Source organism: Lagenorhynchus albirostris, chromosome 13, assembly GCF_949774975.1.
Source record: "Lagenorhynchus albirostris chromosome 13, mLagAlb1.1, whole genome shotgun sequence".
Classification (NCBI taxonomy): Eukaryota; Metazoa; Chordata; class Mammalia; order Artiodactyla; family Delphinidae; genus Lagenorhynchus; species Lagenorhynchus albirostris.
Genome location: NC_083107.1, coordinates 9,398,209 through 9,421,359, shown reverse-complemented (window position 1 = coordinate 9,421,359; position 23,151 = coordinate 9,398,209). Strand labels below are relative to the sequence as shown.

Here is a 23,151-nt window from a genome sequence, read left to right as displayed (position 1 = left end):
CGAGGAAACAGGCTCAGGAGTATACATAGCTCATAAGTGGCAGAGCCTGGAAGAAAGTACCCGTCCTAGCAACCTTCCAGCACGATCTTGGGAATAAGATGTAGGGGTTACAGTGTTTTGAAAAGCAAAAAGCATTATATTAATTTTAAGATAAACTATATTAATTTTAACATAAAGGGTGGTATGTTATTGTTTGGGAATTCTGGAAGATAGAAATTGTTGGTTCATAATCCAGTCCTTAGGAGGTCAGGAATTTTTTATCATATACAAAAATTAAAGGCATTTGCTCAGAGGCCAAAACAAATGCAAAGCCATTTCAACTACATGCCCTGTTGAACCCCAGTGACTTGGTGGTTTATATCATGAACTACATTGATATAAGCCAGCTGCAGGCTGGAAGGTCAGGGCAAATTTCAGCCAAAAGACTGTTCAGGTAGCCAGCTGATAACACTATTATTCCTCACCTAAACTAAGGCTGTTTGGTGTCCATTTTGGGGAATTAGAATCTGGGTGAGGAGTGAAAAATAGGGAAGGGGAATGGCTCCAGCACTTTTCTGGCAGATGAGGGGTGGAGGAGGGGCCCCACTACTTTTGTGGACAGAAGAGTTGAGCTTTGCAGGCCACTGATACCAGTGTTGAACGGATCTCTTGGCACCCGCCTAGGAGTCCTAATCCCCACAGACAAAGAAGACATTCAGAACGGGAGGTGAAAGACCTGCCTGCACCAGGCGGGCCTGGCCTACAGAAATGCACGGGGTGCAGTTGGCACTGCACACCGAGTCCCAGGCACTCAGCTCAGGAGGCTCCACTACAACCACCGGACAGCTTCACACCTCAGCCAATGGCTGATGGGTCTCCTAGGAGCCTTCCTCTGCTAAGAGTTCCAAGCCAGTTCAAAGCCCAGTGCGGGGGGGGGGGGGGGGTTGTATTATCATCACTGTTTTATAAATAGGGAAGAAAATGGGGCCCAGAGAGGTTAAGACGCCCAATCCAGGATTAAGCTTTTCTTCGAACTTTGCTCATTCAATACATATTTAAGCACTTGCTGTATCCGGGGCTAGCATCAGGCCCTGGGAAAACAATGGTGAGCAAAGACACGCTTTGTCCTCATGGGGCTGACAGTCTACACAGGAGACAGATATGAAATAGTCACCCCAGCAGATGTAAAAGGTTACCTATATGGGAAAAGAATCTAAAAAAAGTGGATATATGTATAACTGATTCACTTTACTGTACACCTGAAACTCACACAACATTGTAAATCAACTATACTCCAGTGAAAATTAACAAAAAAAACAAGGGTGACAAGTTCCACTAAAGCCTCCAGTAAGGACACTTGAGCCTATCAGGGAAGGCCTCCCTGAGGAAGTGATAGAGCTGAAATCTGACAGAAGTTAACTGGGTGAAGATGAGGATGGAGAGGATCCTACGTAGAAGACGTGGCACATGCAGAGGCCCCGTGGTGAGAGCTGGCACCGTGAAAGGAGGCCCAGTGACTGGAGGGCAAGGAGAAAATGGAGGCAAGGTGCAAAGTGAGGCTGGAAAGGCTGTGGGGACCAGGCCCAGGAGGGCCTTGTAGATCATTTTAGAATCTCCCTAAGCAATGGCACCTTTGAAGCATTTTGGACTTTGGGAGGAAGCGACAGGTCGGTTTTGTACTTAGCAACCACTACCCTGGGCCCAAGGAGAAGCGGGTCAGAGCAGGTTTGGGGCTGTTGCAGACAAGCGAGAAGGAAATATGGATGAAAAGAGATGCGGGATAGAAGAGATTTTTAGGAAGTAAAAAGAGCTCAGCAATGGATTGTGTGTGAAGAGTGAGGGAGAGGGAGGTGTCCAGGATGACCCCTGGGTGCTGATTTGGGTTCCTGGGTAAACTTCTTTTCTTTCTTCTATCCCACACTGCCTTACACTAAAGATTTGAAGGTGGTCACTGGGAGAACAACTTGGTGCAAAAAATAAATAGGCTTAAAAAGTCGTTTTCAACAAGGTGGTACTTCTTTGGTTGCCAAAACGATTGAGGGGCACCGTTGGCATTTAGCGAGAAAATCGTGTCAGGGACGCTGAGCAGGAGTCCCACAGGCCAAGCGTTGTTTCACCCTGAATGCCAACAGCACCTTGGAGAAGAAGCACTGTATAAAATGCCATACGTGTGTTAAGACATTATAGGATGTTCGAGGGATGTTTGGGGGAATCGCCCTGGCCTTTTCTCCTGTAATACAGTTCTTGGGATGAGATGAAGCAGAATGAACAGATGGGTGGCACATTACACTCGTCTCACTTCCGACCTTAATCTTATTTTTTTTGAAAGGGAGGAAGATATCCAGGAATCTTTTCGCAAGAATCAATAAAAACGATGGTCTTCATTAAAAAAAAAAAATGTACACACAACACTTTGCATCTGTTCTTTCCCTGCCTGGAACACTCCTCATTCCGGTGTCGGATACCTCTCACCTCCGTCCCACACCCCATCATCACTTTCTACCTCCTAGTGTTTTGCTGCCCTTATAGCACAGGTCGCGATGGGAAAATCAATCTTTGTTTCCTCAGTCACCTGCCTCCCCCGTTAGTATGTAAATTCCGTGAAAGTAGAGCCCTTTCCCGCTCCGCTCCACGGAGGGTGGGTCCTAGCGCCCAGTTCTGCGTCTAGCGCTCGAAAGGAGGGAGTTTTCATACTATTTCCGGGGAGGTGGCGGGGGCGTCCATGGATCCATTACACTCCACCCCCAGGACCCGAGCTCGGAGCGCTCAATCACTGCCGTCTCACTTCCACGCGGCGCGTCACGACACTTCTCGCGCGGAGGAAGACCAAGGCGGTCTGCGCAGGCGCGCCTCTGGCCCCGCCCACGGTGGCGTCATCACGGCCGTTATTACGCTCAGGCGTCTCGGCGGGCGATTTAAAACCAACTCTGGAGACGCGGAGGACAAGATGGGACCTCCCTGGCCCGGTGAGGCTGAGTGGGTGGGAGGCGGGCGGGAAGGGCCCGGTGCGAAGAGGTGCTCCGGGTGGCGGGGCTGGCGGGCTGGCCCGAGCCGGAAGAGCGGCTATTCTCGGCCTTGTCGTTGGCCTTGTTTCTCCGCCGGCTGAAGTAGAGGCAGGCGGGCTGGGGGAGAGGAGGGCCGGCGCAGGGTGGGCGGGCGGGTGCGTTCGGCCAATCAGGACGCGGCTTCTGCCCGCGCCGCTCTTGCCGCTGTGAGCCGGATGTGGGACGCCTTACTCTCTGGGCTCCTACGTTTTGCGCGGTGTCTCTTCTTTTAAAAGGAGGTTTTCCTGGAATGCACGTTAGTTCAGGGCCATGGAAGTATTGTGGTTACTGCTGTATGCTTAATACGCATGTATTTATTTTTACATTCATTCAACTAGTATTGAGGGCCCCCTTCGGGCCAGAATCTTTTTTTTTTTTTTTTTTTTGCGGTACGCGGGCCTCTCACTGTTGTGGTCTCTCCCGTTGCGGAGCACAGGCTCCGGACGCGCTGGCTCAGCGGCCATGGCTCACGGGCCCAGCCGCTCCGCGGCATGTGGGATCTTCCCGGACCGGGGCACGAACCCGTGTCCCCTGCATCGGCAGGCGGACTCTCCACCACTGCGCCACCAGGGAAGCCTCGGGCCAGAACCTTTGTCAGATGCATAGATATAGCAAAGAACAAAACAGATAAGATCCCACCCTCTTAGAGCATGTGTTTTAGTTCGGGAGGCAGACAGGAAACGAAATAATTACAGATGAGGCTGAGTACTCAGATTGAGAAAAGCAGAGTCGGGGGAGGGTCCCTTTAGATTAGGGAGTCAGGGAAGATCTTTAAGCAGATTCTGGGGAACGTGTTCAGGCAAGAAGGAGCCAGTACAAAAAACAGGCAAAAGAGAAAGAGACTAACATGGGCGAGGACCAGGATTTTGTAACTGAACAGTGAATGAAGTCGGGCAGGTAGTCAGGGCCTTTGTAGGTCTTGGTAAGAGGTTTGGAAATTTAGTTACATTTTGGACGTGGTAAGTGACTTACCTGAGTCAGGTGAAAGGGTCAGTAACCACGTGGATAAGAGCTTGACACTCAGGGCAGTGATATGGGCTGCTCAGGGAAGTGGCCTGTGGACTGAGAAGTAAATTTGGTCATCATCATCATATAGGTGGCAGAACCATGGGAACAGGTGAGAACACTAGGAAGACCCTGTAGAGAAAATACTTGGGACCAACATTTAGAAGCTGGTTAGAGAAGGAAGAGCTAGAAAAACTCAGAAAAGAATGGTGTTGTAGAAGCCAAGAGTGTTTCAAGAACCAGAGTGTTGTCAACTGTTTCAAGTGCTGCTGACTCTCAAGAGGGATGAAGCCCAAAAAGTGACGATTGGTTTTGGCAACATGAAGCTGTGGTGGTGGGCGTGGGAGCCAGATCAGAGGGGTTGAAAAATGAGTAGGAGTTGAGGAAATGGATACCGAAAGTGTTTTTGAGTTCAGTAACCATCTGCTGAATGAATGAATGTATAATGGGAAGGGAAGGAGAGAAATGGGGAGGGAATGTAAAGGGAAGGAGAGAAATCAGGGAAAGACAATTCTGAGAAATAAGGCGTGCTTCTAATTCCCATTTTGAGTTCCCCCCTTAGACAAATTCCTCCTTTAGTGCTTTCTATTTGTTTTTCTCTTGTCCCAAGGTCCAACTCCCTTCCTTACATTGGTTGCAGTGCCCACATTCAAGTAGTCACAAGTCCTCTTGATTCAGTCTCTAAAAATGTCCCTTGCCTCCTTCCTATTTTTACTTTCTTCTTTTTTGTTTGTTTTGACCTCAGCTGAGAGTTATGTTAATCATACTCTTTAGCTTGTGGGAAGCTATCAGGGAAACATGTGAAGTTGTTCTTGTATTTTTTTTTTTTTTAATTTATTTATTTTATTTATTTTTTATTTTTTTGGCTGCGTTGGGTCTTTGTTGCTGTGTGCAGGATTTCTCTAGTTGTGGCGAGCAGGGGCTACTCTTCATTGCGGTGCATGGGCTTCTCATTGCGGCAGCTTCTCTTGTTGTGGAGCACGGGCTCTAGGCACACGGGCTTCAGTAGTTGTGGCACGTGGGCTCAGTAGTTGTGGCTCACGGGCTCTAGAGCGCAGGCTCAGTAGTTGTGGCACACGGGCTTAGTTGCTCCGTGGCATGTGGGATCTTCCCAGACCAGGGCCCGAACCTGTATCCTCTACATTGGCAGGCGGATTCTCAACCACCGCGCCACCAGGGAAGCCCTGTTCTTGTATTTTTAATTCTCTTTTATCCCCACTCTTCATTCTTTCCCTTCCCCTTACATGGGCAACCTTGTAGTGTTTGTTGTGTGTCACTATTTTTAATGTGTTCCTATAAAATGTGTGTTATATTATGCATATTTTTTTCATATCACCAATTCTGAACCAGCTGAGATATACATTCTTATTCTCCTTTGGAGGATAAAGAAGCAAAGTCTTAGAGCATTTACTTAAAATTTCTCCAGTTAGTAAGTGAAGGAGCTGGAGTTTGAAGCCAAGCCTTCTGATTCTTAAAGCTGGAAACTCTCCCCCCATGTCTCTCAGTTCCTTCATCTGTGCCTTCCAAGGATCTTGTTTCTTGGCCTACTCTCATAGGCCATAGCCACTCACCACCGTGGTCACACCCTAGACCTTGTCGCTGCACCACTCTGTCATCTCAGTGCACCCCGCCTCTCAATCACTCCTGTCTTTCCAGCTTACTCCCTCTTGTTCCCCGACTCCAACAATCCTTTGACCCAGCAGACCTGTATTCTTCTACTTTTCACTGTCTCTCACCTCTCTGCCCTTGTTCCCCTCCTTACTTAGCTTACATTCAGTGGTCATTTGGTGTAATCACTCCCTTTCATATGCCCAAAACCCCTTGCCCTCTTCTTGCCTCCTTACACTTGCTTGACAAAATCACAACTCTGGTTAATCCCAACTCTGCCTACTCTGCTTGCACCCAGTGGTCTCAAGGGGACCCTAAAGCTGCCCAGCATTCATGCTGTATTCCCTGGTTCATCCACTCTCCTTTTAGATGATGATTTCGTATCTTCCTTTCTCTCCTGAAATCTCCAGTACCTCCTCCCCAGCCCTCACCCTTACCTGCTGAGTTTTTGGTTTTTAGCTGCTTCCTTTAATTTTTAAAAGAATATTTATTTATTTGTTTTGGCTGCTCCGGGTCTTAGTTGCGGCATGTGGACTTCTTAGTCGTGGCATGCATGAGGGATCTAGTTCCCTGTCCAGGTATCAAACTCTGGCCCCCTGCATTGGGAGCGTGGAGTCTTACCCACTGGACCGCCAGGGAAGTCCCTAGCGGCTTCCTATTTTACTAAGAAAATAAAAGCAATCAAAAGATATCCGCGGGCTTCCCTGGTGGCGCAGCGGTTGGGAGTCCGCCTGCCAATGCAGGGGACACGGGTTTGTGCCCCGGTCCGGGAGGATCCCACATGCCGCGGAGCAGCTGGGCCCGTGAGCCATGGCCGCTGGGCCTGCGCGTCCGGAGCCTGTGCTCCGCAACGGGAGAGGCCACAACAGTGAGAGGCCCGCGTACCGCAAAAAAAAAAAAAAAAAAGATATCCGCAAGTCCACCAGTGCACCTTCTCCCCTACCTGCGTCTTTGCCTGTGTTCTCAGTCTTCCTTCCTTTTGCTGTGGATGGACTCTATGCTCTCAGCAAGGCAGCCCCTTTACCTGCTTGAGTACATTGTTCAGCAACTTTTACCCTTTCTTCTGCATGATCTCTGTGAATAACGGCCCTCTCAAAGATATCTGGAACCTGTGAGTATGTTGTTTTACATGGTAAAAGGGACTTTGTGGATATGATTTTTTAACATTTTTTAAACTAAATTTTATTGTAGCATAGTTGATTTACAATGTTGTGTTAGTTTCTGCTGTACAGCAAAGTGAATCAGTTATACATATACATATATCCACTCTTTTTTAGATTCTTTTCCTATATAGGTCATTACAGAGTGTTGAGTAGAGTTCCCTGTGCTATACAGTAGGTTCTTATTAGTTATCTGTTTTATATATAGTAGTGTGTATATGTCATTCGCAATCGCCCAGTTTATCCATCCCCCCCACATTTCCCCCTTGGTAACCATAAATTTGTTTTCTACATCTGTGACTATTTCTGTTCTGTAAGTAGGTTCATTTGTACCGTATTTTTAGATTCCACATATAAGCGATATCATATGATATTTGTCTTTCTCTGTATGACTTACTTCACTCAGTATGACAATCTCTAGGTCCATCCATGTCACTGCAAATGCCATTATTTCATTCTTTTTTATGACTGAGTTCTGGTTTGGTATCAGGGTGATGGTGGCCTCTCAGAATGAGCTTGGGAGTGTTCCTTCCTCTGCAGTTTTTTGGAATAGTTTGAGAAGGAGAGGTGCTAACTCTTCTCTAAATGTTTGATAGAATTTGCCTGTGAAACCATCTAGTCCTGGACTTCTGTTTGTTGGAAGTTTTTTTTTTTTTTTTTTTTTTTTTTAGTCAGTTGAGGTGATATGAGTGCCAAAGAAGAATAGAATTAGAGCATACATTTATTCAGGGGCAGGAGAAAGAAGGAAAGACAGGAAATGAACAAGGGAGTGGCAAAGAGGAGGAGGCAGTGCCTGAGGCTCAAGGAAGCTGGAGACTGTACGCAGGCCACTCACTGTTGTGGCCTCTCCCGTTGTGGAGCACAGGCTCTGGACACGCAGGCTCAGTGGCCATGGCTCATGGGCCCAGCCACTCTGCGGCATGTGGGATCTTCCTGTACCAGGGCACGAACCTGTGTCCCCTGCATCGGCAGGCGGACTCTCAACCACTGTGCCACCAGGGAAGCCCTGTTGGAAGTTTTTAAATCACAGTTTCAATTTCATTACTTGTGATTGGTCTGTCCATATTTTCTATTTCTTCCTGGTTCAGTCTTGGAAGCTTGTACCTTTCTAAGCATTTGTCCGTTTCTTCTAGGTTGTTCATTTTATTGGCGTATAATTGCTTGTAGTAGTCTCTTAAGATCCTTTGTATTTCTGTGGTGTCCGTTGTAACTTCTCCTTTTTCGCTTCTAATTTTATTGATTTGAGTCCTCTCCCTGTTTTTCTTGATGAGCCTGACTAAAGGTTTATCGGTTTTGTTTATCTTCTCAAAGAACCAGCTTTTAGTTTTATTGATCTTTGCTCTTGTTTTCTTTGACTCTATTTCATTTATTTCTGCTCTGATCTTTATGATTTCTTTCCTTCTACTAACTTTAAGTTTTGTTTGTTCTTCTTTTTCTAGTTGCTTTAGGTGTAAGGTTAGGTTGTTTATTTGAGATTTTTCTTGTTTCCTGAGGTAAGATTGTATTGCTACAAACTTCCTTCTTAGAACTGCTTTTGCTGCATCCCATAGGTTTTGGATTGTCATGTTTTCATTGTCATTTGTCTCTAGGTATTTTTTGATTTCCTCAGTGATCCATTTTTTTAAATAACTTATTTCTTTTTATTGCTGAATAGTATTCAGTCTTATGGATAAACCACATTTTGTCTGTCCATTCACCGGTTGATGGGTATTTGGATTGTTTCCACTATTTGACTATTACAAATAACACTGCTACAACATTCAGAGAGGGAGAAGGTAGTGTGAAGACAGAAACAGTGAGAGATTTGAAGACACTAAGCTGTTGGCTGGGAAGATGAAGGAAGGGGCCTATTTCTTACATGATAAGAAATGTAAGAAACGCACCCCTAGAAGCCAGAAAAGGCGTTCTGCCCTCAGAGTCTCAGGAAGGAGCCAGCCCTACGAATACCTTGACAATATCCCAGAAACACTAGGATACACATTTCAGACTCTAAAATCCAGAACTGTAAGAGAATAAATTCGTGTTGTTTTAAACCACTAAATTTGTGGTAATTTGTCCCAGCAGCAAAAGGAAACTACAGTAAGTCCCCTACATATGAACGAGTTCTGTTCTGAGAGCGTGTTCATAAGTCCAGTTTGGGGGCTTCCCTGGTGGTGCAGAGGTTGAGAGTCCGCCTGCCGATGCAGGGGACACGGGTTCGTGCCCCGGTCCGGGAAGATTCCACATGCCACGGAGCGACTGGGCCCGTGAGCCATGGCCGCTGAGCCTGTGCGTCCGGAGCCTGTGCTCCGCAACGGGAGAGGCCACAACAATGAGAGGCCCGCATACCGCAAAAAAAAAACAAAAACATAAGTCCAGTTTGTTCGTAAGTCCAACAAAGTTAGCCTTGGTACTCAACTAACATAATCGGCTATATAGTACTGTACTGTAATAGGTTTCTAATACTTTTCACACAAATAATACATAAAGAAAACAAAAAATAAAACATTTTTAGTCTTTTCTTACTTGAAAAGTACAGTAGTATAGTACAACAGCTGGCATACAGGGGCTGGCATCAAGTGAACAGGAAAGAAGCGTTACTCACTGGAGGAGTGAGAGAAGGTGGGAGATGGTAGAGCTGTAGGATCATGAGCAATAGGAGACGGAGGGCAAGCTGCAGTTTCACTCATGCCTGACATTGATGGCACAGGTTCTTGTTCCTTGCTGGAACCAGATGCACGTTTGCATCTTTGAAAGTTTGCAACGTGAAGATTCGTTTAGTAACATATTGTTTAGTCTCCATGTGTTTGTGTTTTTTACAGTTTTTTCCCTGTAATTGATTTCTAATCTCATAGCGTTGTGGGGAAAGATGCTTGGTATAATTTCAGTTGTGGATTTGATTAAGTTAAGGATCTTGAGATGGGGAGATTATCCTGGATTATCTGGGTGGGCCCAACGTAATCACAATGGTCCTTATAAGAGGGATGCAGGAGGGCCAAAATCAGAGAAGGAGAGGTGATGACAGAAGCAAGAGGTTGGAGTGATGGAAGGAAGGGACCATAAGCCAAGGATTGTAGGTGGCCTCTAGAACCTGAAAAAGGCAAAGAAACAGATTCTTCCGTAAAACCTCTAGAGAGAATGCAGTCCAGCTGACACCTTGGTTTTAGACTTCTGACTCATGAACTGCAAGAGAATACATTTATGTTTTATGTACCATTAAGTTTGTGGTAATTTGTTACAGCAGCACTAGGAGACTAATACAGTCTGTTTGCTTCATTTTTTTCTACCAAGCTGGGTTTTATTTTTTTTTCATTTTAAAATTAGTTTCTTGACCTCACTTCCCTTTCAACTGCCTTCCTGCCATTTCTCTTCCTTTACAGCATGAGTCCTTGAAAACCGTGTCTCCATTTTCTCTCTCCAACTTCTCTTCTCCCATCTCCCTTTTTTTGTCCCTCCTATCTTCTCTTGAATCTGTGCCTGTTTGACTTTCTCTTTGTCACCCTGCACTCAAGGAAAACTGCTCTTGTCAATAACCTCTGGGTTGCTAAATCTAATGATCAATTCTCTGTCCTCATCTCATTTGATCTGTCAGCTGCATTTGACATAGTTCATTACTCCTTCCTCCCCGAAATATTTTCTTCACCTACTTGTGGAATGCCACACTCTCCTTCACTAGTTACACATCCCCATCTCTTCACTGATTCCTCGTTTCCTTCTCTTTAAACTTTTCAAGTATTCTAGGACTCAGCCTTCTGCTTTTTTCTATTTGTCCTCATTTTTTGGTCTTCTCATCTAGTCTTAGGCTTTGAATACCCTCTCTATGGTTACAACATCCACGTTTATATATCCAGCCCAGAACTTTCCCCTCAACTCTAGACTTAAATATCTGGCTCTCTACCCCAGTTGGATGACTAGTAAGTCTCTCAAATCCAGCAGGCCCCAAACTCAGCCCTGACCTTGCCTCCTTTCCCCACAAATATGCTTCTCCTGTAGTCTTCCTCTCTCAGGTCCTGGCAACTCCATTTCATCAGTTGTTCAGGGTAGTGTTGTAGTTTTCCTTCATTCTTCTGTTTTTTCTCATGCCCCACATTTAATCCATCAGGAAATCACATTGGCTCTACCTTGAGACTATATCCGGTGTCTGACCACTGCCTACCTCCACTGCCCCCTCTCTGGTGTGAGCCACCATCATCTCTTATCCTGGTTGTTGGTAGTTGCCTTCTAATTGGTCTTCCTGCTTGTCCTTTCAGTTTTCAACAGAATAGCCATAGGGATCTTCGTGAAGCATAAGTTAGATCACTTTATTCCTCTTCTCACCACCTTCCAATCACTTCCCTTCTCACTGCTCATGAAAGCCCAGGTCTTTACAGTAGCCCATAAGTAAGGCTCATACACCCCTACCGGCCGTCCCTCCCTTATTCTGACTGACTGGTGCTCCTGCCCTACCAGGCCCCGCAGGTCTGACACCCTGTGACCTCTCTCACTTCCGTGCTTCCCTCTCACTGCTTCCGCCACACTGGCCCCTCAAACGTGCCAGGCATGTTCCTGCCTCTGTACTTGCTGTTTCCCCTGCTTCCACGTAGCTTCCTGCAAATATCTGCACGGTCTTGATTCTGATGTTACCTTCTTGCTGAAACGTTTCCTTGACACTATATTAAAAATGACCTCCCACCTCCATTCCCCAGTCCTCTTTATTCCCCTTCCATGCTTTACTTTTCCCAATGGCTTTTATCTCCATCTAACATGCCATCCATTTTCTAACTTCTTATTATGAAAGTGTTCAAACATACAGGGTCGTTGAAAGACTTAAATAGCCTCACACTCACAACTTAAACCCAATTGTTAACATTTTGCCATATTTTTCCTCTCTATCACTCACACACACACACACACACACACACACACACACACTGTTTTGACTGATTCATTTGAAAGTTGCACACACCATGTCATATCACCCCTAAGTTGTTTCCTATGCATCTTCCAAAAGTAAAGATATTCTTCTACATACCATTATATCATTATCACACCTAAGAAAATAAAAATCAATTCCCTAATGTTCCCTGATATCCAGACTATATTCCAGATTTCGCTGTTTATCCCCAAAATGTTGTTTATAGTTAATTTTTTTGTTTGACCAAGGATTGGCTGAAAGTTCAGAGGTTATTTTTAGTTTGTATGACTCTTTGGTTTCTTTTGCTCAAGAAGAATCCCTTACTTTTTTTTTCTTTTTTCTTTTTTTTGACATTGACTTTTTTAAGAGCTAACTGTCCCATATTCTGGAATTGTCTAAATGTTTGTTTCTGATATTATTTAACTTGTTCTCTAGCCCTTATATTTCTTATAAACTGGAAGTTAGATTTAAAGTCTTGGTTAAATTTAGGTTAAGCATATTTGGCAAAGTATTTTACGGATGATGCTCTGAATTTCATATTTTGTCCTGTAAGGAGATGAGTAAGTTTCAAGTTGTCTCATTTTTAGAGAGGCTACATCTGATTGTTTGGTTAACGTGGTTACTGCTAGATCTTTCGTTGTAAAAGACATTTTTCCCTTTGCAGTTAGCAAGTAATCTGTGGGCAGTTCTTTGGAATATTCTATTTAGTTTACAAATTTGTGTTGCTTATTCTGTCTCCCTGCTGGGATTAGAACCTAGTCTGTCTGACATGATAGCCCATCCCTCACCCTTATGTCAGCATCTTATCTTTTCTCTCTTGCCTGTCATCATGGTTATATATATCTGTTGTTCTGCTGGTTTGTGAGCTGATCAGAGGCAGCGACTTTTTCTTACCACTGTTATGTCCCATATAGTGCTTTAGGTTTACAGTAGCTGCGTAGTTGATATTTGTCCAGATTGGCAGGAAGCATCAGAAACCCATCACCCCCCAAGAAACCCGAACTACAGAGGTTCTAGCCATAGAATATTAGAGTTGGAAAAGATCTTGGTGGGAAATGTGCTGTGAACTTCCACCCTGGGACAGGTCCCAGCCCCTGTTTAGACGTAGGAAATGTCCTGCTTAAGGTTTCCTGAGCAAGTGTTTTGTTCCACTGCTGTCAGCCACAATGAAGAACTCTCCTTCAGGGACCCGTGAATGCCACCAAAGCACCTCCTCACCCTCAGAGCAGGTGTTCTCCATGGCCCTGCCCAGGAAGGCCCCTCTCAATACTCCTGGCACCCCAGTCCTTGAAGACTTTCCTCAGAATGACGACGAGAAGGAGCGGCTGCAGCGGAGGCGCTCCAGGGTCTTTGACCTGCAGTTCAGCACTGACTCACCTCATTTGCTGGCCTCCCCCTCCAGTAGGTGAGTGGGCGCTGGGCTGCCTTGTTGTGGTGGGTTACGTGGGTTTGCATTACCACAATACCTTGTGGATTCTGGGTCTGGATTTTGAAAAGATCCAGTGTCGTTGATCCTTGCCAGAGTTGTGTTTTTTTCTTTCCTTTAGGAATGTTGATGTTTCAGCTACGATTCCTAAGTTTACAAACACGCAGATTACTGAGCATTACTCCACCTGTATCAAACTGTCTGCTGAAAACGTGAGTATCTGCCGGTTTAAGCAGTGACGATTTTGCAGCTTGATCAGAGAGGAGATCTAGTCTTCTTGATTCTGTAGAGAATGCATGATCAGTGATTGTGTACTTTTATTCTCTAGTGACTCTTCTCAGTGCTGGTGTTTTCAATGTGGTTTTACTGTTTCTTCCAGACCTTTGGTGTCCCTCTGACAAGTTGCCTGCCCCCTGCGGTGTGTCACGAGGCAGCACCCTAGGGGTTAAGAGTGTAGTTCTGGGGGCTTCCCTGGCACAGTGGTTGGGAGTCCGCCTGCCGATGCAGGGGACGCGGGTTCGTGCCCCGGTCCGGGAGGATCCCACATGCTGCGGAGCGGCTGGGCCTGTGAGCCATGGTCACTGGGCCTGCGCGTCCGGAGCCTGTGCTCCGCAACGGGAGAGGCCACAACAGTGAGAGGCACGCGTATCGCAAAAAAAAAGAGTGTAGTTCTGGAGCTAGATAGTAGATAGATAGTAGGGTTGTGGGCTAATTGTGAGCCCTAGATGTAGCCTGAGTTGGAATCCTGTCACTTACAAAGCTGCGTGGCCTTGGCAGGTCACTCAGCCACTGTGCTGTAGGGTGGTCCTCCTCTGTAAAATGGGAATGAGAATAGTCCTTGCCTGAGAGTCGTTCTGAGGGTCACTGAGCCCCTCTGTGTCAGTGCTTAGAAGAGGACCTGCACACAGGAACACTCAGGAATTGTGTGCTGTCACTCCAGACCTTGAGAATGAGGAAGTACACACACGGATTTAGCTGTATCACCAGATGTTTGTGGGAATGGATATCTGTGTTGAGATGTGGGATATTCCTGTTTAAAAGTTCAGCTTCCCATGACAGGGTAGCATTATTTATGTGAGCATAGGCTATAAATAACAAACCTTTCTAAAACTTTCTGTTTTCAGAAAATCACCACCAAGAATGCTTTTGGCTTGCACTTGATTGATTTTATGTCAGAGATTCTTAAACAGAAAGATGCCGAACCGACCAACTTTAAAGTAAGAAGGATGTTCACCTTCTCTTGCATCTGAATTAATGCTAGTGATTGCTAATCCTTAGCATAGCACAATAATTGAATTCTACAAATACATGAGAGCCTTCCTTGTTTAAGACATTTTATTAGCTACTTAACTTTCTTTCCTTAACTGATGAAATGTAGAGAAAATATCTGTTATGTTTTTTTTTATTCCCTGTGTTAGGGGAATCTTTTTCATTTTTTTCTTAAAGGCAAGTACATATTTTATGCAGATTGCTTTGTTTTGCCGTTCAGCTGCTCCTTCTTTATGATCACCATGAGTACACCTCTGCTTGTTTGACTAGGTGGCTGCCGGCACTCTGGATGCCAGCACCAAGATCTATGCTGTGCGCGTAGATGCCGTCCATGCTGATGTATACAGAGTCCTTGGTGGGCTGGGCAAGGATGCACCATCTCCGGAAGAAGAAGAGGGCCATGGTGCAGGTACATGGGTTGGGATCTGGATGTAAGGGGCTTTTTTAAAGGGTGTTGCAGGTAGTTATTTGAGTAACATACTGAAATGAAGTCACAAGAAATCACTTCTCTCATTCTGTTGAAGACATGGATGTTTTCAGAATTATATTTGAGAAGATACTCAAACACTAGATTTGTTTTTCTTTGGAAAAGAGAAGGACCTTATAAAAGCTTTTAGATTTTATTTAGACAAGATTGAGTAAACATCACCAACTAGGGAGCTTCTGATTTGGGGAGTCTTTGGAAATTGACTTGTATCAGAAACCAAATACTTAATCTAGTAGTTTGGTTTCTCCCTAAGCTGCGGATTAGATGTGCCTGCTGCTTTGAGGGGATGGCATGTGTTTTAATTACGATCACTCTCTAGAGTTTTGAAGAGCTTGAATTGATAAGTTCAGTTACGTGCTCCAAAGCAGCCCCTGCAGTGCACGGTCTTACTCCTTGTAGATGGAAGTGCAACCGAAACAGGAACAACCAAGAAGGCTCCGAAGCCAAGGAAGAAGCACTTGTACAAAACCATCGAGCCGAATATAAACAACCTCAACGTCTCCGAAGCAGATCGAAAGTGTGAGGTGAGAAACTGTGTGCCCAGTGTAGTCTCTGACTAATTCAGAGGCTCAGTGGCAGAAACTTGCTGCTATGTGCTTGTTCAGGCCTCCAGGGAGTAAAATATTCAACTGGTGTCTCTGCGTTGTCATCCTTTAGCTTTACAGCGAAGACTGACAGGGGTAGGTCCCTGCTTTTCCCTCAATATTTCAGAATGATTGAGTAGAACGAGATGGCAAATTACTGAGAAAACCAATTGATTAAAATATTAATTTTCTTCTGTAGTACATGCAGCAGTGGTGATGACAGCTAACATTTATTGTGTGTCTACCAGGCACACCGTGCTGCCCAAGGCCCGTGTCCTGTGTTAACCCATTCTGTGCTTACAACATCCTTGCTACATTTTATGAAGAGGTAATTGAGGTTCAGGGCTGTGGAGTAACTTGTCCAAGATGACGTAATTAGTAAGTAAACTGGGATTTGAAACTAAGTGGTCTGGCTCCAGAGTCCATGCTCTAAACAACCTTACATGATTTAGCAAATCCTGAGGAATCTGCTTAAAGGAATGGTACCAGAGGCCTCTTTATAAATTAGCAGTTAATTTAAAGCAAACAGATGTTGCTACAATTAAAAAAAAAATTTTGCTATTAAAAACAATTTCAGTGAACATTCTTGTACCTGTTTGCATTCTTCTGGGAGTATATTTGTAAGAAAATTCTGAGACATGAAATTTCCATTGCCCTCACAAAAAGGTTATACCAACTTACTCTCCCACCAACGATGGACTAGATTATTTCTTTCTCTTACTTGCATCCCACCAACGATGGACTAGATTATTTCTTTCTCTTACTTGCATCCCACCAACGATGGACTAGATTATTTCTTTCTCTTACCTTGCTCTTTCTTTCTCTTACCTTAGTAATTAAGGTCACGAGACTGGAATTGATCACCAAGGGAATAAGTGTATGTGGAAAAAGGACTGGGCCCGGATACCCCTGTCTTAACAGTTCAGAGAGCTGAATAAGCAACGTCCAGTAGGTGGGGGAAGGCCAGGAGAGTGTGGTATTGAAATGAGTGTTTTAGGGAGGATGGAGTGGTCAGCCGTGTCAAATATGGCAGCCTGAGGCCATGGTGAGCTTGGCGAAGGGGCCCTGGGGAGCTGCAGCTCAGACCTCCAAGGAAGGGGTGCTGCTTGGCTGATGCTGGTGTCCCTGAGTTTGGAGGAGGGGCTTGGGGGCCCAGGACCCAGACGTCTGAGGAGGGAATGCCCACTGGTGCTGGTGTCTCTTATTGGCACCCGGCGCAGTTGGTTCTGTGAGTATAAGGAAAAAGTACAAATTAAATTCAGCTACTGCCCAGGTAGGACCTGCTGCTGCTGGGTTGGTGAATCACTGCTGGGTGACACTCCCAGGAACAGGAATCCTGCAGAAAGAAGCCTGTCCCTTCTCCTTCCTCCAGCCTTGCCATCTCCCTCTAGTGCCCCCTTTTGGTGGAGCCCAATAGGGAGCTGCTGGCACAGCTGAAGTGTGGTCTCCAACCCAGCATCACAGAGCAAAGTATAGAAGGTAGGTTTGGAGCTGAGTGGCAATAGCTTAATAACTGCCAGAGAGGCAAAGTCTTGCAATATCTACTTCCAAGAAGGTTGGAAGTTACTATGTATAAAATAAATAAGCTACAAGAATATATTGTACAGCACAGGGAATAGAGCCATGTTACCTGTTACCTGTTACCTGTTCCCACCAGGTAACATTTTTCATATTTGCTTTACAAATATGGGAGTACAGGGAGAAAGGGTACAGGGAGAAAGCAAATATGAAAAATGTTACCTGTTGGGAAATCTAGGTAAAAGTTACACAGAGATTCATATTACTATTTCAGCATTCTTGTAGGTTTGAAATTTTTCAAAATGAATTGGGCAGGGGGAAATAAATGAGAAGGGAGGCAGTTTTTTTTTTTTTGGGAGGCAGTTTTTTAGAAGAGTTTTGCTATAAATGGGGGCAGAGTAATGGAATGGCAAGGGAAAGTAAGGTCCTGAGTTTTTTTGTTTTTTTAAAGAATGATGTTGTAGTATTTGTTGATATGGGAATATTTGCACAATATATTCTTTTTTTAATTTTTAAAAATTATTTTTGAGGTGTAATTTATTTACAATGTTATATTAGTTTCAGGTGTACAACACAGTGATTCAAACTTTTTATAGATTATACTTCATTTAAAGTTATAAAATATTGGCTCTATTCCCTGTGCTGTACAATATATTCTTGTAGCTTATTTATTTTATACATAGTAATTTGTACCTCTTAATCCCCTACCTCTATCTTGCCCCTTCCCTTTCCCTCTCCCCACTGGTAAACACTAGTTTGTTCTCTATATCTTTGAGTCTGTTTCTATTTTGTTATATACATTCCTTTGTTTTATTTTTTAGATTTCACATATAAGTGATAACATACAGTATTTGTCTTTCTCTGTCTGGCTTATTTCACCAAGCATAATAACCTCCAGCCATGTCGAGGTCCAGCCATGTTGTTGCAAACAGTGAAACATCATTTTTTTTTATGGCCAAGTAGTATTCCATTGTGTGTGTGTGTGTACGTACACACACACACACACACATATACACAGCATCTTCTTTATCCATTCATCTGTTGACGGATACTTAAGGTGCTTCCATATCTCGGCTCTTGTAAATAATGCCTCTATGAACATTGGGATGCATGTATCTTTTCAAATCAGTGTTTTCGTTTTCTTCAGATATATACCCAGGAGTGGAATTGCTGGATCAAATGGTAGTTTTGTTTTTAGTGTTTTGGAAACCCTCCATAGTGGCTGCACTAATTTACATTCTCACCAACTATATACAAGGGTTTCCTTTTCTCCACATCCTTATCAGCATTTGTTATTTGTGGTCTTTTTTTTCTTTATTTATTTTATTTTATTTTTGGCTGCGTTGGGTCTTTCTCGCACACAGGCTTTCTCTAGTTGCAGTCAGTGGGGGCTACTCTTCACTGCAGTGCCCGGGCCTCTCATTGCAGTGGCTTCTCTTGTTGCGGAGCATGGGCTCTAGGCATGCGGGCTTCAGTAGTTGTGGTGCACCGACTTAGTTGCTCCGCGGCATGTGGGATATTCCCGGACCAGGGCTTGAACCCGTGTCCCCTGCATTGGCAGGCAGATTCTTAACCACTGCGCCACCAGGGAAGTCCCTGTTTATCATCTTTTTTTTTTTTTTTTTTTTTTTGCGGTATGCTGGCCTCTCACTGTTGTAGCCTCTCCTATTGCGGAGCACAGGCTCCGGACACGCAAGCTCAGCGGTCATGGCTTACGGGCCCAGCTGCTCCGCGGCATGTGGGATCTTCCCGGACTGGGGCACGAACCTGTGTCCCCTGCATCGGCACGCGAACTCTCAACCACTGCACCACCAGGGAAGCCCTCTCATTTTAGTTTTTTTGTTTTGTTTTCTTTTGTTTTGTTTGTTTGTTTGTTGCGGTACACGGGCCTCTCACTGCTGTGGCCTCTCCCGTTGCGGAGCACAGGCTCTGGACGCGCAGGCTCAGCGGCCATGGCTCACGGGCCCAGTCGCTCCGTGGCATGTGGGATCTTCCCGGACCGGGGCACGAACCCGCGTCCCCTGCATCGGCAGGCGGACTCCCAACCACTGCACCACCAGGGAAGCCCCTCATTTTAGTTTTGATTTGCATTTCTCTGATGATTAGCAGTGCTGAACATCTTTTCATGTGTCTGTTTGCTATCTGTGTGTCTTCTTTGGAAAAATGTCTGTTTACATCTTCTGCCCATTTTTTGATTGGGTTGTTTGTTTTTTTTTGATATTGAGTTGTATGAGCTGTTTATATATTTTGGATATTAACCCCTTATCGGTCATATCATTTGTAGTTATTTCCTCCCAGTCAAGTAGGTTGTCTTTTCATTTTGTCGATGGTTCCCTTTGCTGTGCAAAAGCGTTTGAGTTTAATTAGGTCTCGTTTGTTTATTTTTGCTTTTGTTTCCTTTGCCTTAGGAGACAGATCCAAAAAAATAACTGCTACAATTTATGTCAAAGAGTGTTCTGGCTGTGTATTCTTCTAGGAGTTTCATGGTTTCCAGTCTTACATTTAGGTCTTTAATCCATTTTGTGTTTATTTTTGTGTATGGTGTTAGAGAGTGTTCTAACTTCATTCTTTTGTATGTAGCTGTCCAGTTTTCCCACCACAAATTATTGAAGAGATCATTTTTTTCCCTATTGTTTATTCTTGCCTCCTTTGTCATAGATTAATTGACCATAAGTGCGTGGGTTTATTTCTGGACTTTCTATCCTGTTCCACTGATCTATGTGTCTGTTTTTTGTGCCAATACCATACTGTTTAGATTACTGTAGCTTTGTAGTATAGTCTGAAGTCTGGGAGTGTGAATCCTCCAGCTCTGTTTTTCTTTCTCAGGATTGTTTTGGCTATTTGGGGTCTTTTGTGTTTCCATACAAATTTTATAATGATTTGTTCTAGTTCTGTGAAAAATGCCTTTTTGTTGTTTTTTGTTTTTTTAAATGGGAGAATTAACAGCATGTTTACTTGTTGATGGCAACAGTCTAGTGGAGAAGGAATTATTGATGACACAGAAAAGGGAGGAGAAATGCTAGGGTGGTGAGCAGGTGAGAAGGGCAAGGATTGGATGGCTTGGATGGGTCTTGTCTGAGGAGCACAGTGGCTGATGAGAGGTGGGGCTTGAGTGTGTGCACATGGGTGCATTCTGGATATTCTCTTCTGGTTGTGCTTCCCCTTCCACCCCCCACTCCCACCCCCATCAGTGAAATAAGCCAGATCTTCAACTGACAGTATAGAGGAGGAAAGTGTTGGAGGTTTGAAGAGAGGATAAGGTAGTAGGGAGTCATCTAGGAGGATGGGAGAGTGGAGGGACTAGGGAAATGTAGTTTGATGTCTAGACAACACTTAGGGTTTCCCTGAGGGCACTGGAGGGTGGATTTATAGTGAGGTCAGTCAGCATGACTTTGTGTCTTTTTTTTTTTGGCTCTGTCGGGTCTTTGTTGCGGTACATGGGATCTTCATTGCAGCATGCGGGTCTTCGTTGAGGTGCGCAGGCTCTTCGTTGTGACGCGTGGGCTTCTCTCTAGTTGTGGCACACAGGCTCCAAAACACGTGGGCTCAGTAGTTGTGGTGCGCAGGCTTAGTTGCCCCGCAGCATGTGAGATCTTAGTTCCCCGACCAGGGATGGAACCTGCGTCCCCTGTATTGAAAGGTGGATTCTTAACCACTGGACCACCAGGGAAATCCCATGACTTTGTGTCTTTCTCCAGCCATGACTGGCTGTGTGGGTGCAAGCATGGAGTAGGCAGAAAGTTAGATTTAACAAAGGATTGTGTTTAGCTGAGTGAATGTGACACAGCTGAAAGGGGCGCTGGAGCTGAGAGTGTGTGCAAGGGGGTGGTTGTGATCATTGATTGTGGAATTTTAGCTGGGAAAAGAGGTGTGTGAAGGACAGTGTAAAGCCATGTGACCAGTAGACTGTAGGGCCTGATGGGACAAAGGCTTCTTGGCGTTGGAGACAAGAAGGTGTAGTCTGGAAAGACAAGAGGTGGTTGTCAGAGAGGGGCACTTGGAATTGAGCATACAGAGAGGTTGCAGTCCTGGTTAATGATTCAATTCAGAAAACAGGCCAGGGAGCAAAAGGTAGAGGAGGCAGGGGGTCATGCTAGGATCCCATGAGTCTTGGGGTTCTTAGGATGAAGCACAAGACCACTGAAGGAGAGGAGATCAAGGAACTGAGAGGCCAGAATATTGGATGGGTCTACATGGATAGTGAAATTACTGGAAACCACGACAGCAGTAAAGTTGGAGAACAGGAGTGAGTCAGAGATAATATTAAAATCTTCTAGGAAGTGGGTAGGGTTGTGACCTGGGGACTAGAAGGTGATTGCAACAGGGTGGTAGAGTCTGATGGGCAGAGGGTGGTAGAGTCTGATGTTACATTCAGAGGTGAGGGTTGTAGGAATTGGGAAGGAGAATATAGTCTGGAAGCTGCAATGAGGCGCAAGGAAATCACCTATCTGACGTCTAGGCCAGCGGTGTGAGGGCTGCGGGAGAGGAAGCAGCCGTGCTGGGGAGACGGTGTCCTCGGGCAATACCGTGTTTCCTTAGAGCAGTGCTTCCCAGGCTTTCGTCATGACACTCCCACACACACACCACTGAGCCTTTTTAGATGTTTTGTTCCTATCCCTCTTCGTTGAAATTAATTCCAAAGGAATACAGTTTTGCAAGTAAGGTCAAGGTTGGAGAGGCACAAATTATTGTAATTTCTAAGATATTTCTCACCTTCCCCCAGAAACCAGTTCCCACCCCCTTGAGAGGATATCGTCTCAGGCAGATGGTAGTGGTGAGGCTGAGTGTGTGGTGGCAGGGAGTGAGGGGCCTGGCTGCGTTCACTCTGGCTGATGGGGTCCGGGCAGGACAGTTCTCCAGCCCGTGCTGGGGTGAGGACTGTGTTCGGATGGGGATGGCTGGGCAGGGCCCCGAGGCCAAAGCCCAAGAGCTAGGGTAGAGGTGAGGGGGCCAGGCTTTTTAGGGGAGGGAGTTGTATTCTTTTTTTCTATCTATGGGTCAGCATTGGAGGCAGACCATGTAAAGTTCAGATCCTGGTTTTACTGTCTTAGTTGTGTGGAAAAGTCTCCAAATCTCACTTTGTCAAACTAAAAACAGATATCCCTGAGTTTTGTGTTAGTGGGTTATATTTGTCAAAGTGCTTTATCCATGGCAATATGTTGTACACATCTGAAGGGGAGCCATAAAATCCTCTCCCACCTAACCTTCCCTTCCCAATTCTCCTTGTTTTTTCACCTTCCCAGGTAATCTGAATATTTACTTCACCATCATTCTTGCTTGTGCTTTTGGTTCTACACTGAACTGTTCAATTCAGCGGCATGGTTGGAAATTCTCTTTTCCTACCATCTTGTGTCTTCCCAGGTAGACCCAGTTCTAGGGAGCCTGAGGAGGCTTGCACTGGCCGCTCCCATTGTTCTAAAGGGGACGAAAGGGCAGCAAGCTGCTGCCTTCAGGCCTGCGGCTTCGGGCTTTGGTCTATGTACACAAGTGGAGACAACAGGATCTGGTCTATGTATGCAAGTGGAGACAACAGGATCTGGTCTATGTATGCAAGTGGAGACAACAGGATCTGGTCTATGTATGCAAGTGAAGACAACAGGATCTTGAAGAAAAGCCGAGAACCTCAGTCCTGGGAAGCTTTTTTTGCTCTGTAATCTGTGGTAAACGTAGAATAAGTGAAAGTTTGGAAGCTAAAAAAGAAGGGGGGTGGTGGGTACAAACTTAGAATCTGAAGTTTCAGCTATTCATTGAACCTGCATTCTCTTGGCAGTGGCGGGAGATTAGACAGCAGGTGTTCTGTGGGTGTGTCTGGACCAGCTGAGAACCCTTGTTTGTATATGAGCTGATTTATTTTGGACACAGCTGTCTGCTGTGTGCAGAATTCTTGCTGTCACGGGGATTCCAGCCTGATTATGCTTCAGTCCTTCAGACCAGGAGGGCACAAATAGACACAATGTAAGGAAGGTCAAGGCACATACTCAGGAGACCAGAGTGGGTGGAGGTCAGAGTTTCCGGAAGAGGTGAGATTTGAACTGGGCTGTGAAGGGAGGGTAGGTGTTTGTCAGGTGGTGACAAGAAGGTGATTCTAGGCAGAGGCGTAAGCAAAGGCCATGAAGCAGGAAAAGTTCTGGTTCCTTAGGAAGCTGGACAGTGTGCACGTTGGGCTAGAGCTGTGGATTTTCTCATGAGGCTGAAACA

The 23,151-nt window shown here is 45.2% G+C and overlaps 2 protein-coding genes across 4 annotated transcripts in view; one reads left to right on the top strand and one right to left on the bottom strand.

The window, feature by feature from the left end:
• Nucleotides 1–2,853: 2,853 nt before the first annotated feature.
• NCAPH (non-SMC condensin I complex subunit H) overlaps nucleotides 2,854–23,151 on the top strand; it is a 40,507-nt gene continuing 20,209 nt past the window's right edge. For 2 of the 3 annotated variants that reach the window (XM_060170110.1, XM_060170111.1), the window contains exons 1-6: nucleotides 2,854–2,945; nucleotides 12,831–13,074; nucleotides 13,217–13,307; nucleotides 14,220–14,312; nucleotides 14,635–14,773; nucleotides 15,251–15,375. In XM_060170110.1, the coding sequence (XP_060026093.1) occupies nucleotides 2,927–2,945; nucleotides 12,831–13,074; nucleotides 13,217–13,307; nucleotides 14,220–14,312; nucleotides 14,635–14,773; nucleotides 15,251–15,375 (711 nt within the window). In that variant the 5' untranslated portion in view covers nucleotides 2,854–2,926. The remainder of the gene's footprint in view (nucleotides 2,946–12,830; nucleotides 13,075–13,216; nucleotides 13,308–14,219; nucleotides 14,313–14,634; nucleotides 14,774–15,250; nucleotides 15,376–23,151) is intronic. The other variant, XM_060170113.1, reaches the window with a different exon arrangement.
• NEURL3 (neuralized E3 ubiquitin protein ligase 3) overlaps nucleotides 20,867–23,151 on the bottom strand; it is a 98,989-nt gene continuing 96,704 nt past the window's right edge. Inside the window, exon 5 of the mRNA XM_060170119.1 lies at nucleotides 20,867–20,914. The gene's annotated coding sequence lies outside the window, so the exon portion shown is untranslated. The remainder of the gene's footprint in view (nucleotides 20,915–23,151) is intronic.